This window comes from Palaemon carinicauda, chromosome 18 (genome assembly GCF_036898095.1).
Source record: "Palaemon carinicauda isolate YSFRI2023 chromosome 18, ASM3689809v2, whole genome shotgun sequence".
Lineage (NCBI taxonomy): Eukaryota > Metazoa > Arthropoda > Malacostraca > Decapoda > Palaemonidae > Palaemon > Palaemon carinicauda.
Window position 1 is genome coordinate 27,017,237 of NC_090742.1, and position 15,232 is coordinate 27,032,468.

The following is a 15,232-nucleotide window of genomic DNA, read 5'->3' on the forward strand; positions in this document are numbered from 1 at the left end:
ATATAAATATATATATATATATATATATATATATATATATATATATATATATATATATATATATATATATATATATATATACACACACATATATATATATATATATATATATATATATATATATATATATATATATATATATATATATATATATATATATATATATATATCTATATACATACATACATACATTATATATATATGGAAAATGGATGTCTGCTAAAGAAGGTGATGAATGCAAGAGTTGATGGGAGAAGTACTAGAGGAAGGCCAAGGTTTGGGTGGATGGATGGAATGAAGGAAGCTCTGGGTGATAGGAGGATAGATGTGAGTGAGGCAAGAGAGCGTGCTTTAAATAGGAATGAATGGCGAGCGATTGTGACGCAGTTCCGGTAGGCCCTGCTGCTGCCTCCGATGCCTTAGATAACCACGGAGGTAGCAGCAGTAGGGGATTCAGCATTATGAAGCTTCATCTGTGGTGGATAATGTGGGAGGTTGGGCTGTGACACCCTAGCAGTACCAGCTGAACTCAGTTGAGTCCCCTGTTAGGCTGGGAGGAACGTAGAGAGTAGAGGTCCCGTTTTTGTTTTTGTTTCTTTGTTGATGTTGGCTACCCCCCAAAATTGGGGGAAGTGCCTTGGTATATATATATATATATATATATATATATATATATATATATATATATATATATATATATACAGTGATGCCTCCTAAGAGTAGCTTCCTAAGGGGTATTTGACTACAGTGATATTCCCAGAGAATTTACCTTTAGGTCTCTAGAATTCTAATTCCTGGCACGAATATCCTTAAATTTCTCAAGGATATCGCATAATATCAGGGGATGTATTCTTGACACGCCTCATAGCTATCTGCTCCCCGAATAGCGTTTACGCTTCGAGGGGGAAAGTGGCAGAATTAGAAGGGGAGCCGTATCAAGGTTACCCTTAGTTCCCATTCTACTATTGAGTATCACAACAGCGCTATATCCAAGATGGCGGACATTCCTTGTAGCATTGAGCATGGTGCTACAGATACAGTAGTTCGGAAAGGATACTGTGAAGATCTTTTCTTCAGAAAAGAACGGTGGGTCCATCAGGACAACATGGCCATCTTACCCAAAAATAGATTTTTCGCTTCGCTCAAAATCCGTTTTTTTGGCTCAAGCCATGTCATCATGATGGAAGCATACCAGAGAATTAATGTATCTGTGGATTTTCATCAGTGCGTTAAACTTGGGACAGTATTTCTATGGTCATATGGACCATTTGAGACAAATGACGTTACCGTTATCCGTCATCATCACTAATCATAAACGATGTTAGTGCTTCCTGCCCCCTACAGGGAAGAGTCATTCTAGATGGTAGAAAAGGGGCCTCAAGGTTAGCATATATTGTATGAATAAACATAAGTATACACTGAATATACAAACAGTCTCATAGTTTGTATATATTGCCGAACCAATATCAGTGTCCATTATATCCATTTTTTGCAAGCATACAGTGATATGAAGTACAGTATACTTACATCAGTAAGTCAAAGAGCTCTGGCATCTTAAACATGCAATTGTCGGGCGAATTAGGACGCAATTACATTCTAATAAACATTTATTTCTAATAAATGACTAAATGAATTAACAAGTAAAACGAATGTAGCATGACAACGGAATTATACATGCAACATATTTAGAAATTATTTTTCCTTTTTGAAAGGGAAGAAATGATGAGTGCCACTCTGACTGAAGAGAAGTTTATAATAAAATTTCTCTTCATAACCAATCTAGGTTCTTTCGTTCATTATCATTGATGCCTGACACTGTTCTTATGATAGAATCCATTGCAGTCACATCCTATCCATTTTTTTCTGGTCTCCCTCCGTAGTTTTACATATGAGGCAGAAATAGTTAGGAACAGACATAGTGTACTGTTTCTTATCACTTTGGTTTCTCCATAAGGTTAACTGATATCTTTTCAATGATATTCTAAGCGAGAAATGAAAAGCTAAAACACGACGCGGGGTGAGTGCTGAACGGAGCTTCACACAAAAGACGTCCACACCTTAGCGGTTCAACTACTTAACATCTAACAGTATAAATACTAAGATGGGCCGAAGTTCGCTTGGTGCCGCTATCAGCCCGCTTCATTCCAGACTAGAGAAATGTGCTCGCCGACAATCTGGGCACAGCATCTCAGATAAGGTGTACTAAATGGTCTTTGGATCACTTTGTAGCCCACAAAGTCCTGACTTTATGGGGTTCTCCAACTATGGATCTGTTCACAACGGCCCTAAACCTCAGCCTTCCGCTGCTCCCCAGTCCTAGACTCCAAGGCTCTATGGCAAGAGGCATGCCAACAACGGTGGGTACAACAACGTTTACGTCTCCTCCTTGTTTTGTCTTAAGAGAAGGGTACTCAATAAGGCTAGAACATCGGTCAGCCTCTCAAGGTCTCTCATAGCTCCGCTATGGTATTATTCGGAACCGTTTCTGAACGTTTTGCAGCTCTGGCAGAGACTCCAAGAGAACCCTCTCCACGTCACAGATAACCACACTTCGACATCTACCACAAGCTATAGCTTTGCTATGATTGTACGCCTGGAGACTACCCAGCACCTCCTCTCTTAGAGAGGCTTTTTGCAATAAGTTGCGAAGAGGTTGTCTGGATATCTGAAGAACTCCTCAGCATCAGTCTACCAGGCAAAGTATAACGTCTTCTGTGGTTGGTGTCATGGGAAAGCGTATCTCTCCATTCAATACCTCTATTCCATCAATAGTGGAATCCTCGAGTATATGCAGGAGGAAAAGACCCCTCAGTTTCAGCAGGTAAAGACGATCACTCAACCTTGAGTCTTACCTTCAAACTGGAAGCAAGGGACATCCCCTCATTGCGAGATCTTTCCTAACTCATGCGAACTTACAAACTTGCCTTTTCCCAGTGGGAATTGAGACCTCCCTCTCGGAACATGGTTCGAGTTCTCCAGTCTCTAAGGAGATCTCCCTATGGTCCATTTCACCAGGCAACAAATTTTCACCTGGTTTAGAAGACAGTGTTCCTACACACTTTGACAGCGGCCAAACGAGTATAGGAACTTCATGGTCTCTCTTTCGACATCGTCCATTCATGAGAAGGGTGAAAGGCAACGTTCAGTTTCGTTCAGTCTCCAGAGGTGACGGATCCTAGACAACACGTCTCCACTCGGTAACTGATGATTCAGATCATCTGTTACTGTACCCGGGCTGAGGTTTAAGGCTCTACCTCAAGTGAACAGCAACAGCCCAACCGGGTGCCTTCTCTTATCATCAGCACTAGGAGAGACAAGAGGAGGATCACCAAAACATAATCTCTGCTGGATTCACAGAGTCATCAGGATGTGGACACTGCTATCCGGTTTTAGTCTTTGTGAATGAAAAGGTTTGACTGGCTCTTATTCTTTTCTTCATCCTCCCCTCTCTTGGGGAAAGCATCATCCTGGGTTCTCTGCATAAGCTGACCTCAAACCACTGCAGGTAAACCATGCTTCCATGTGTACCTAGTATTAAGCTAATACTGTTGCGTTACCATACCCTAACGAGGTGGTATTGGGAAAGTCTTGGTTACAATAGTTTTTACTACAAAATCTCAGAATAACTTTCACCTTGACAGCCACACTGCTTATCTCAACATACAGCTTGTATAGGCTGGGGACCTTGCATAGCAAGGTTTTAGTGAGATGCAGGGACTCCTTATTTTGGGTACAAATATACTCAGATAAGGAGCCCCTGGGTAAAGCCAAAAGCCAGATAAGTAGGGACATGAACCCTTCCTAATGGGTGAATCACCCTTAAGAAATAGCATAGGTTTGTATTCCAGTTACGGAACAAATGACAAATTCGTAGATAATTTGTATTTTTCCTAAAGTTACAAACCTTTAGCTATTTGTACAAACTTACCTGCCGACCTTGCCCCCTTGAAGTCGTAGCTCCAAGCAAAGTGAGCTAAATCACCGTTGTGTGAGTGGGAGTGATAGCAAGCAACCCCATTTACCCCCTCCCCACTAACTAGTGGTATGGGTAGTTAACCCTCGCTAAAATTTTAATGGCTCGTCCTGAGTAATACCCCTAATAAATAGCTAAAGGTTTGTATCATTTGGAAAAATACAAATTATTTACGAATTTGTCATTCTGGCTTAGTATAGTACGTATGTAGACTTACTCCTTTTAAAAACCACAAATACAGTACCAGTACGATTAACTGTCATAAAAGGTAAAATCTTTCCATTCTTTTTCTTTTTTGGATGTGTTTGCCCGTGAGGATTGTAACCATGTGGGTTTGTCCCAGCATTGTCGGCTGTGGAGACCGATCCTTGTGGTCTCTGGTCTGTGTGTAGGGCTTACTCTTGCACGCAGGAGTCTCCTTGTGATGAGTGTCAGGAATGGTTACCCTCCCAGTAGACGAAGTTTAGCAGGTGGCAGAAAAAGAAATCTAGGAAAGAATTAAGAAAGATTCTTTCCCTTCGGGTTCATCTGCGAAAGGTAAGAAACCTCACCGTCAGACTCCATCAGCTAGATCTCGCCATTCTTACTCTGCTCGGTTGGCTTTCTCTGGGAGTCAGTCGAGTACGAGTGACGCTCAATTGATTCTGAAATAACTCTGCGCTGTGGAGGCCTCCTTTGCTTTTCCTAGTGAAGCAGCACCGGCACTTTCATAGAGCAGTCGCTTACCGCTGACGCTGATGCTGTGGCCTTCCTTGGGGCTCACGAGTTCTCTGTTTTAGGAAAGGCTTCTCGAGGTCGTGTGGTTGGGCACACAGCAGGAGCATGCAGTCTCCCCTGGAGTTGATTTCCTTCTTTTCCCTTGAGGCACTGTAGGTTTTGGATCGAAAGAGTCTCTTGCCTTTCTGGGCTTCGCAACCTCAGCTTCTGCTCGCCCCAATGTTCGTTCTGCTTCGGCGGACGGGCGTGAGCATCTGCTAACGGGTACTCCTCCGTGTTACGTATTGGGTGATCCCCCCGGGGTGAACCCTGCGGACTAGTTTCAGCTACGTCTCAAGGACAATTCAGGATGTGGATCTTCTTTTTGGGCTTGGCCAGCCAAGGGGAGGCAGAATGAGCTATCCAGAGGTACACCTCCAGATTTTGGGTAACTTCCCCTTCCGAGGGACAGTTACCCTCCACCAGCCACTGTTCAGCAATCTTCTTGCTTGCAAGGAGAGCTGCTGGCAGCGCCAAAAGGTGTTGATCGCCTTTCCTGTCCGTGGGAGAAGTGACCTTCGCCTGAGTGACCTCCCCCCCGGGATTCCACTGAAGGACATCGAACTCGTCCATGCCCTGCTCCAATTTATCGTAGCTCAGCTTTTCGGAGCTGGAGGACAGAGTTATGTGATTGTTTGCAATCCCTCCTCCTCGCCGTCATGTCCGTTGGACTCAACATAGCACTGGTCGCTATGCAAGGCTAGGCTATTAGGAACTTGCATCTTTGGCTTTAACCTCTTGCAAGGTAGAACTTGCTTCTCTGCATACGCGCAAGCATTTAGCAGCTGCCTGTCCTGCTCGCCTTTCCCCTCTGGAGGATAGGACAAGCAGGAGAGTCTCTCCATGATGTGCTAGTAGGGGAGCACACTAACCTCAGTCTAGCAGACGAGTCGTGTGTGCTATTGCGCACCCAACCACCTAGCGAGGTGGGAGGTCGAGCTCTTCTACCTGCTGGAGGTGTGCGTTCTAATTCTCTTATGGACGCTCCTCACTATGGTGAGTTTTACCACCTTGAATTGCTAGTACTTAAAGGTTTGACTATGCTCGCTCACTTGAGCTCCACATCGGTAGGACTTAGGTGGCTAGGCAATCACAGGTAGACAACACCTTATTTGTGAGTGCTGATGAGGTTGGGAGTGCTAGCGTGCCTTATCATCAGCCTTCACCTCACCAGTGCTCACCTCCTATCAGTCATCCTCCCCGTGTGAACAGCAGGTTCCCTTACAGGGTAAGGGTGCTGGGCTTTTATTGTCTGTTCAGCCGAGTAGTCACTCTGATAGTGCTCACTTTCCTAGGGAAGCTGACCTTAGTGAAAGGAAGACATCTTCTTGCAGTCTACGATTCCTTGACACCCCACCTAAGTCAAGGAAGCAATCTCAGGGTGCCCCTTCGGGAACAGTTATGGTTCTCAAAGGACGTACCATGGTTCTTGGACCTAGTCCAGTCAGTGAAGCAGGCAATGGCAGGACCAGTCAACCTTCCTCCAACAGGCCCACTTCTGGATACTCCTACCATCTCACTGGAGGGGTGCAGTAGTAATGCCACTCAGGTTCCCCCTTGTGCTGCCTCCAGACTTCCTTTGCCTCAGAAGTCTTCTAGGTAACAGAAATACCTGGCTACCAATTGGCCAGGACCTTAACTGGGGGAAACTGGAGGCGATTCCCATCATCCCATAGAAGAGGAAACGGGGTCATAGGGTAGATACTCTCCTGGCTGGCGGATTAGGTTCACCTTCAAACCAGCAGAGGATCAGGATTGAGATCTTCTAGGGAGGTCTCATTCACGGACAACTATAGGCTGTCGCCTATAGGTAGCCTGACCAGAGCCATCTGCTGTGGTAGCAGAGGCTCCTCTTTCCACTTCATCCTAAGGAGGCAGAGACGAAGGAGAGTTCTTTCCTTCTCATGGACTTCAACATCCGCCCATGCGTAAGGAAAGACAGAAAGACCACTCCCAAGAACTGGCATTCTAGGGCTGAGCGCCCAATACAAGGGGAAGGTCAGTCAGCTTCTGCGTCCGTTTCTGTATAACTAGAATATAGCGGTTTTCATCTGAGGTCTCACTCCTTTACGAGAATGACCTTTGCTGATGACCTAGACTCTCACCGGGCTGCTGTGGGTGTGAGCTTGGAGCATTTGGCGGAGGTGGATGCTCCTCGGGGCCGAGCTATGGTTGGTCTCTGTACTTCAAGAGAGATACATCTTCCTGTTCACGCTCTCTCGTCATCTTCTGCCTCTCCATCTAAAGATGTCTGATTTCTAAGTGAAGTAACAGGCCTTAAGGCCGAGTTCCAAACCCTACTAGAGAGGGATGTTCTCCAGGAGGTCCTAGATGGGTCCCCAGGCTTCTACAGTCAGTTATTTTTTGTAGGAAAGGTGTCTGAAGGTTCGAGACCAGTCATCGACCTCTCGGCTCTGAGCGAGTTTATTCGACAGAGTCCATTCAACATGGAGACGGTCCAGATGGTCAGACCGGCTGTCAGACCAGAGGACTTCATGATATCATTAGACCTCAAGGATGTGTACAGTACTTCCAGATCCCCATTCATCCATCCTCAAGGAAGTACCCAAGATTCACATTAACTTGAAAGATATACAGTACTAGTTCAAGGTGCTGTGCTTCGGCCAGTGCACAGCACCTCAGATGTTCACTAGGATCTTTACCCTAGTGTCCACCTGGGCTCACATGAACGGCATTCGTCCGCTTTGTTATCCAGACGACCGGCTGTTTCCAGAGTCAAGGGAGACCCATCGCCTTCATTGAGACAGGCTTGCCTTTTGCCAGGATCAGGGGATCGTGGTAAATTACGAGAAGTCATCCCTGGAATCTTCACTGGAGATGGTATATCTAGGAATGAGGATCATGACCAAATTAGACAAAGTCTTACCATCCTAGGAACGAGTAGAGAGATTGAAACGGGTAGCTCACCGGTTTCTTTCGCTGGATGCCATGCCAGCAGTTTTGTGGCAAAGGCATCTGGGGCACCTAACCTACTGGGAGAAACTGGTACCCAATAGCCCCCTACACATTCGTTCTACAGTGGCAGCTGAAGACCTATTGGTCTCATCACCTCAACCCTTCAAACATCCTAGTGCTAGTAGGTTCAGTGCAGAAGAGAGATCTGAATTAATGGTTGTCAGACACCAGTCTGCTCAGGGGAGTTGACCTTCTCTTTCCTCTGGCATTGTTGCTCTTCACAGATGCATGAAAAGAAGGTTGGGGGCCTCATCTGTTGCACCTCATAGCATCCTGGCTTTAGTCCAATGCCAAATGACAGTGCTACATACAGTATTTATAAGATATACTCCAAAAGAAAGAAGCAACCTGAACACATTTTAATGATATTGTTACTTTGTACTCTTATTGTTTATTCCTACATGAAGGCTCCTTAAAAGAGGTATTTAAACCCTAAGTTTACTGATACACTTGGGGTGAAGGTGTCATTAGTTGCCAGTGGCCTCTCATTGTTGCCAGAGTTTTAGTTAGAATGTTCCAGCTTTGTGCTCTTTTTCATGTTTCCCTCTCTTCTTGGCTCTTTTTTGTTGCTCTCCTTGCTTACTTTTTGTTCTTACTTTGACGTTAGGTAACATTGGCGTTGCTTTAAAGTTCATAATGATGATGTGAAAACAATGTATATACGAACTGCAAGTGAACAAACACACATGCATCATAACTTCTATACGTCTTTGGAAACTCTGGCTGGTCTTCTCGTGGATTGTAGTTTGCGTTCCCCTACCGTATACCAATGCCTTCCATCTCTGCCAGACGTACTAGATTTCGAAACATAAGTAAAAAAAATCGCTATACGTATGCAAAAATAAAAACGCAAAGGCGATTCTGTCAAACTCAGTCATGCAGATAACGCAGTAAGGATGACGTCATTATTTAAAGACCGCTTTATCTTCATTATTTTATAAGAATAATTGGCTGAAACTTCTAGAGAGCATGTACAACATGTTTCTGCATACATAGAAACAATAAAATGATTTTAGATTTATTCAAGTTATGTCAAACACCATAGCGAATGGTCCCCTTAAAATGAGTCTCCTATTAAGGGATGAGGGTTTGTATTCGTGTAGGAACAAACCACAAATTTTAAAAGTAATTTTTATTTTTTCCAACAATGCAAACCTGAGTCCTTATTCACTTCCTGCCTCAACCACCCTGCAAGCCCTAGGTGAAAGTTAAAGTGGCTAATTAGTGTACAGGTAGGGAGCTGTGGCTTCCCTGCCACCCATCAGTAAATATGACACTTAGTTATAAATTTTGATAGCTGAAGTTCCTGAAGACTGGGGTTTGTATAATTATGAAAAATACACATTATTTATAAAATTTTTGATATCTAAAGTTTAGATGTTACATTTCTTGGGGGAAAGTAACATGACAAATACATTTTTCTCCAGGATATTCTTCATAATCATGCAGTTACTATTATGATGATCTGTCAAGATTTTCTTCTTTAAACTTCAAGAAATACTTGAGGAAAAATAAATATTGTGTGATATCTGTGGTAGGCTTTAGGATTACTTTCCATTTTCTAAAGCATTTTTAAAAGTCAGAATTTGGTAAAGATTAGAATGTCTCTTTATTAACTTGAGAAGAACAATAATAAAAATATTCACAATACCCTTTCTAAGTGTTTCTATATTAATATGTTACTACTGTATATTAATTTTTAAAGGAATGCCAAGTAGCCAAAGGCGTGAGGATTTAAGAGTACTGTATTTGTGTGTGTAAATATTTAAAATGGAGTCAAGCATTTAAACTAAAGTTGGTTTAGAAAAGCTTTACCGTACAATTTCATTACATAATAGATTGCAGAGAGGAGGTATTAGATTTAGTATTTCACAAAATTTATTGTTATTAAAACTAAAATTACTGTATGATAGTAATTAAACCAATAGGAAAAAAGGCAGGATTGCTGGTATATGAAAGGTGATTGATGGCACCAGTGCTACAGAACTATTGTTAAAGGCTATCTCCTTATCAACTTTGTATCAACTTGCTCATTTATTAAAAAGTAAAAAAGGTAAATGATTTCATTAGATAAATTTTTATTCTCCCAAGGAAACAATGGATGTCCTGGTGACTATTGTTATGCATACTAAAGGGTCCATGTCACCTGTGATTGAAGCTCTTTATATCATTGGACGTTATGACTTATTGGAAGATCGTTTAGGACTAGGCATTGATAAGAATTTTTGCATGGTAAGTTTTTTTCAGTTTGCATTTAATATTTGTGTACCTTTTATGTGTTCCTACATGAAAACAAACCTTCGTTTTCAGTAGAGATGAATTCTGGCGACAGCTGGTAATGACCATTGGAGAATTATCAAAATTCTGGCAACGGGCACCCAATATCTGCCGGTGGTCTGGACCTGAGCTTCCATTTTGAGTTTGAGTGTTGAGTTGCATAGATGTGTTCTCAACGCACTCTAATTGGAGTAAAGTTTTCACATAATTATATCTCATTTCAATATGAGTGTGAATCAACTTAATAAAAGACAAACTTCTCTTTAACACTGGAACAGTCGTTCCCAGCATCGACGATGAATTAACTCCATGAAATGGAAGTAAATCTTGGGGACAAAAATGCTCTTCTCACAGGATCATTGTGTTCATGAGCAACATGTCTAAAGACATGAGCGACTATGCCTACATGCCCTCCCCTCACCTGAGAACCAGCTCTTCACAGTGTGCACTTGCATCCTAGTTGTGCCTTTAGACAGTCCCCCTATGAGACTAGAAAAAAAAGGTGTTGGGAAGAATATATTTTCTTTATTGGAGGAAGACATATACAGTATTTCAATATTTCATGGGCTCGAGAGAGTTTTGTCTCTGGGATTAGAGGTTTTGGGCTTGTTTCATCGTTTATTGATGAACATACACTGTATGGCATATTAACCACTATTGAGAAAATAGCTTTGGAGAAGGAGGGTAATTTTACAATTTTTAGTGATGCAAGGCGTGTCTTTCAAGCTTTAGAAGTTTTTAATTCTAGTAACCCTCTAGTTTTAAAGATTTTAGAATGGCTTTTTATTATTGGATGGAGAGTTATAACAGTTTGATTTTGTTGGATTCTAGCACAGGTAGGGGTGTGTGGCAATGAGAAGGCAGATTTACTGGCAAGGAATACTGCATCAGAGTTGCTGCCAAGAAGGTATTCCATTCCGTGTAATGATTTCCTACCTAACATCAAGAAATTGCTTTGCAATAAATGGCAACAGCACTGAGATAGTCTAGATTGCAATAAAATGAGAGAAGTAACAAATGTCATATCTCCTTGGAGGTATAACATGATGCCCCGAAAATGGGAGACGTCTCTTTGTCGTCTCCGCAATGGTCACACTTTGTTGACACACGAGTTTCTGCTGAAGGGCCAACACCAAATGTATTGTGACGACTGTTTAGTACTTCTAACAGTGAGGCATTTGTTGACTGAATGCCCCGGTTATAATAACTTAAGGCATAGATACTTGTTTGAGGCTCAAGGTGAGGGTGGCAGGTTCATCCCTGCCAAGATTCTTGGACATGATTTGTCCTACTATGCAAGTGGCATTTTTAGATTTATTTCAGAAGCAGGTCTTATGAAAACTATTTAACTTTTATAATAACATTCAACTTTTATGGTTTTAATTGAATATTCTTTTATTTTTTCTTTTATATATAAACTGAATGATATCGCCTCAATGACCTTAGATGTCAGGATGCCTGAAAACCTTAAATCAATCAATTAATCAATCAATCAATCAATCAATCAATCTTTTTGGGGGCACTTGAGGGAGGGCTATAAAAAAATTGCAATAGTGTGTCTCATAACATCCAAACCAAAATGTTTTTCATACACACAAACTATCATATATTGCATCGCCTCTTTTCATTCGTAGATTCAAACCTACCTGCAATCAGTCAGAAGGGAGATCTCCACGGGGTGTGGGTCTCGTCCATTGGTCCCCAAATAGTGCCCTCTATGACTCAGGACTCCAACCAAGCAGATCTTCACCTGACCTCGATGACAGGTCTCCAGCTCGTGTTGGCTTCAACCAATAGAGTCGGCGAACCCCATGGGCCACCCTCAACGTCTCTCCACGGTGATTGGTCAGGTTGTCATGGTTTGCGTACCGTGGCCAGATGTAGCACACAGAATGTCAGGTGTCCGAATGTTGGCCACACCCTAACTTTTCACTGCAGAAAAAATAAGGGGGAATTCCCAGAGATCTGGGTAAAAAGTAAACAGTCAAGAATGAATTGTGCACTGGGTACCACTCCTTGATTTTATGCTTGGCAAGGGGACCCAGCTAGAACCTTAGAACTTCCTAAATGTTCTATCTTGAGTATGCCAGCTCTCTTTCAGCTGTACTCTGTACAGGTTCCTAAATAAATAGGAGCAGTATGCTTTCTAGGTAAGATGTTTCTTTATTTCAAGTTAATTAAATGTTAGGAACATTAGGAGTGGAAATAAAATATATGCAAATCTATAGGCTGGAGTGTGGGAGAGCTTAGGCAAAGAAGTAATTGAACAGAAAGATGAAAAAATATTTATTTCAAAAGTGAATAAATAACTAGTTGAAAATAACACTTGAATATAAACCTATAATTTCAATTTTCAAATTTATACTGTATTGTAAGAAAAAAAAAAATAGTATCCCTCTACACTTCAGTCATGATGGACATGATTTTTCGACTACCTACTGATAAAGTAAAGACAACTGTATGGCTTATTTCGTTAAATTGGTCATTTCCCTCATACCTAAGACTCTTCCACAGTAACAAAAAAAAAAAAAACCTCAAATCATCTGATCACCATCCATCCATCCATATACCAAGGCACTTCCCCAATTTTGGGGGGTAGCCGACACCAACAATGAAACAAAACAAAAAGGGGACCTCTACTCTCTACGTTCCTTCAGCCTAACCAGGAACTCAGCCGAGTTCAGCTGGTACTGCTAGGGTGCCACAGCCCAACCTCCCACATTATCCACCACAGATGAAGCTTCATAATGCTGAATCCTCTACTGCTGCTACCTCCGCGGTCATCTAAGGCACCGGAGGAAGCAGCAGGGCCTACTGGAACTGCGTCACAATCGCTCGCCATTCATTCCCATTTCTAGCACGCTCTCTTGCCTCTCTCACATCTATCCTCCTATCACCCAGAGCTTTCTTCACACCATCCATCCACCCAAACCTTGGCCTTCCTCTTGTACTTCTCCCATCAACTCTTGCATTCATCACCTTCTTTAGCAGACAACCATTCTCCATTCTCTCAACATGGCCAAACCACCTCAACACATTCATGTCCACTCTAGCCGCTAACTCATTTCTTACACCTGTTCTCTCCCTCACCACTTCGTTCCTAACCCTATCTACTCGAGATACACCAGCCATACTCCTTAGACACTTCATCTCAAACACATTCAATTTCTGTCTCTCCATCGCTTTCATTCCCCACAACTCCGATCCATACATCACAGTTGGTACAATCACTTTCTCATATAGAACTCTCTTTACATTCATGCCCAACCCTCTATTTTTTACTACTCCCTTAACTGCCCCCAACACTTTGCAACCTTCATTCACTCTCTGACGTACATCTGCTTCCACTCCACCATTTGCTGCAACAACAGACCCCAAGTACTTAAACTGATCCACCTCCTCAAGTAACTCTCCATTCAACATGACATTCAACCTTGCACCACCTTCCCTTCTCGTACATCTCATAACCTTACTCTTACCCACATTAACTCTCAACTTCCTTCTCTCACACACACTTCCAAATTCTGTCACTAGTCGGTCAAGCTTCTCTTCTGTGTCTGCTACCAGTACAGTATCATCCGCAAACAACAACTGATTTACCTCCCATTCATGGTCATTCTCGCCTACCAGTTTTAATCCTCGTCCAAGCACTCGAGCATTCACCTCTCTCACCACTCCATCAACATACAAGTTAAACAACCACGGCGACATCACACATCCCTGTCTCAGCCCCACTCTCACCGGAAACCAATCACTCACTTCATTTCCTATTCTAACACATGCTTTACTACCTTTGTAGAAACTTTTCACTGCTTGCAACAACCTTCCACCAACTCCATATAACCTCATCACATTCCACATTGCTTCCCTATCAACTCTATCATATGCTTTCTCCAGATCCATAAACGCAACATACACCTCCTTACCTTTTGCTAAATATTTCTCGCATATCTGCCTAACTGTAAAAATCTGATTCATACAACCCCTACCTCTTCTAAAACCACCCTGTACTTCCAAGATTGCATTCTCTGTTTTATCCTTAATCCTATTAATCAATACTCTACCATACACTTTTCCAACTACACTCAACAAACTAATACCTCTTGAATTACAACACTCATGCACATCTCCCTTACCCTTATATAGTGGTACAATACATGCACAAACCCAATCCACTGGTACCATTGACAACACAAAACACATATTAAACAGTCTCACCAACCATTCAAGTACAGTCACACCCCCTTCCTTCAACATCTCAGCTTTCACACCATCCATACCAGATGCTTTTCCTACTCTCGTTTCATCTAGTGCTCTCCTCACTTCCTCTATTGTAATCTCTCTCTCATTCTCATCTCCCATCACTGGCACCTCAACACCTGGAACAGCAATTATATCAGCCTTCCTATAATCCTCAACATTCAGCAAACTTTCAAAATATTCCGCCCACCTTTTCCTTGCCGCCTCTCCTTTTAACAACCTTCCATTTCCATCTTTCACTGTCTCTTCAATTCTTGCGCCAGCCTTCCTTACTCTCTTCACTTCTTTCCAAAACTTCTTCTTATTCTCCTCATATGACTGACCCAATCCCTGACCCCACCTCAGGTCAGCTGCCCTCTTTGCCTCACGTACCTTGCGCTTTACTTCCACCTTTTTCTCTCGATATTTTTCATACTTCTCTATACTATTACTCTGCAGCCATTCTTCAAAAGCCCTCTTTTTCTCCTCCACTTTTACCTTCACTCCTTCATTCCACCATTCACTGCCCTTCCTCATGCTGCCTCCAACAACCTTCTTGCCACACACATCACTTGCAATCCCAACAAAATTTTCTTTTACTAACTTCCACTCCTCCTCTAAATTACCAGTTTCTCTTACTCTCACCTCGTCATATGCCATTTTCAACCTTTCCTGATATTTACTTTTTACCCCCGGTTTTATTAGCTCTTCAACCCTCACTACCTCCCTTTTACATCCACCTACTCTATTCCCCCACTCTTTTGCTACAACTAATTTTCCTTCCACCAAAAAATGATCAGACATACCGTTAGCCATACCCCTAAACACGTGCACGTCTTTCAATCTTCCAAACATTCTTTTAGTTATCAACACATAATCCATTAATGCCCTTTCTACTACTCTTCCATTTGCCACTCTTACCCATGTATACTTATTTTTATCTTTCTTTTTAAAGAAGCTAGCACTTATTACCATCTCTTGTTCAACACACATATCTACCAGTCTCTCACC

At 42.3% G+C, this 15,232-nt stretch overlaps 1 protein-coding gene across 4 annotated transcripts in view; it reads left to right on the forward strand.

Annotated features, from left to right (window-relative positions):
• The window catches only part of LOC137657732 (uncharacterized), a 166,964-nt gene that overhangs the window by 37,554 nt on the left and 114,178 nt on the right, over window positions 1-15,232 (forward strand). For all 4 annotated transcript variants that reach the window (XM_068392184.1, XM_068392183.1, XM_068392185.1 and 1 more), the window contains one exon: window positions 9,797-9,937. In XM_068392184.1, the coding sequence (XP_068248285.1) occupies window positions 9,797-9,937 (141 nt within the window). The remainder of the gene's footprint in view (window positions 1-9,796; window positions 9,938-15,232) is intronic.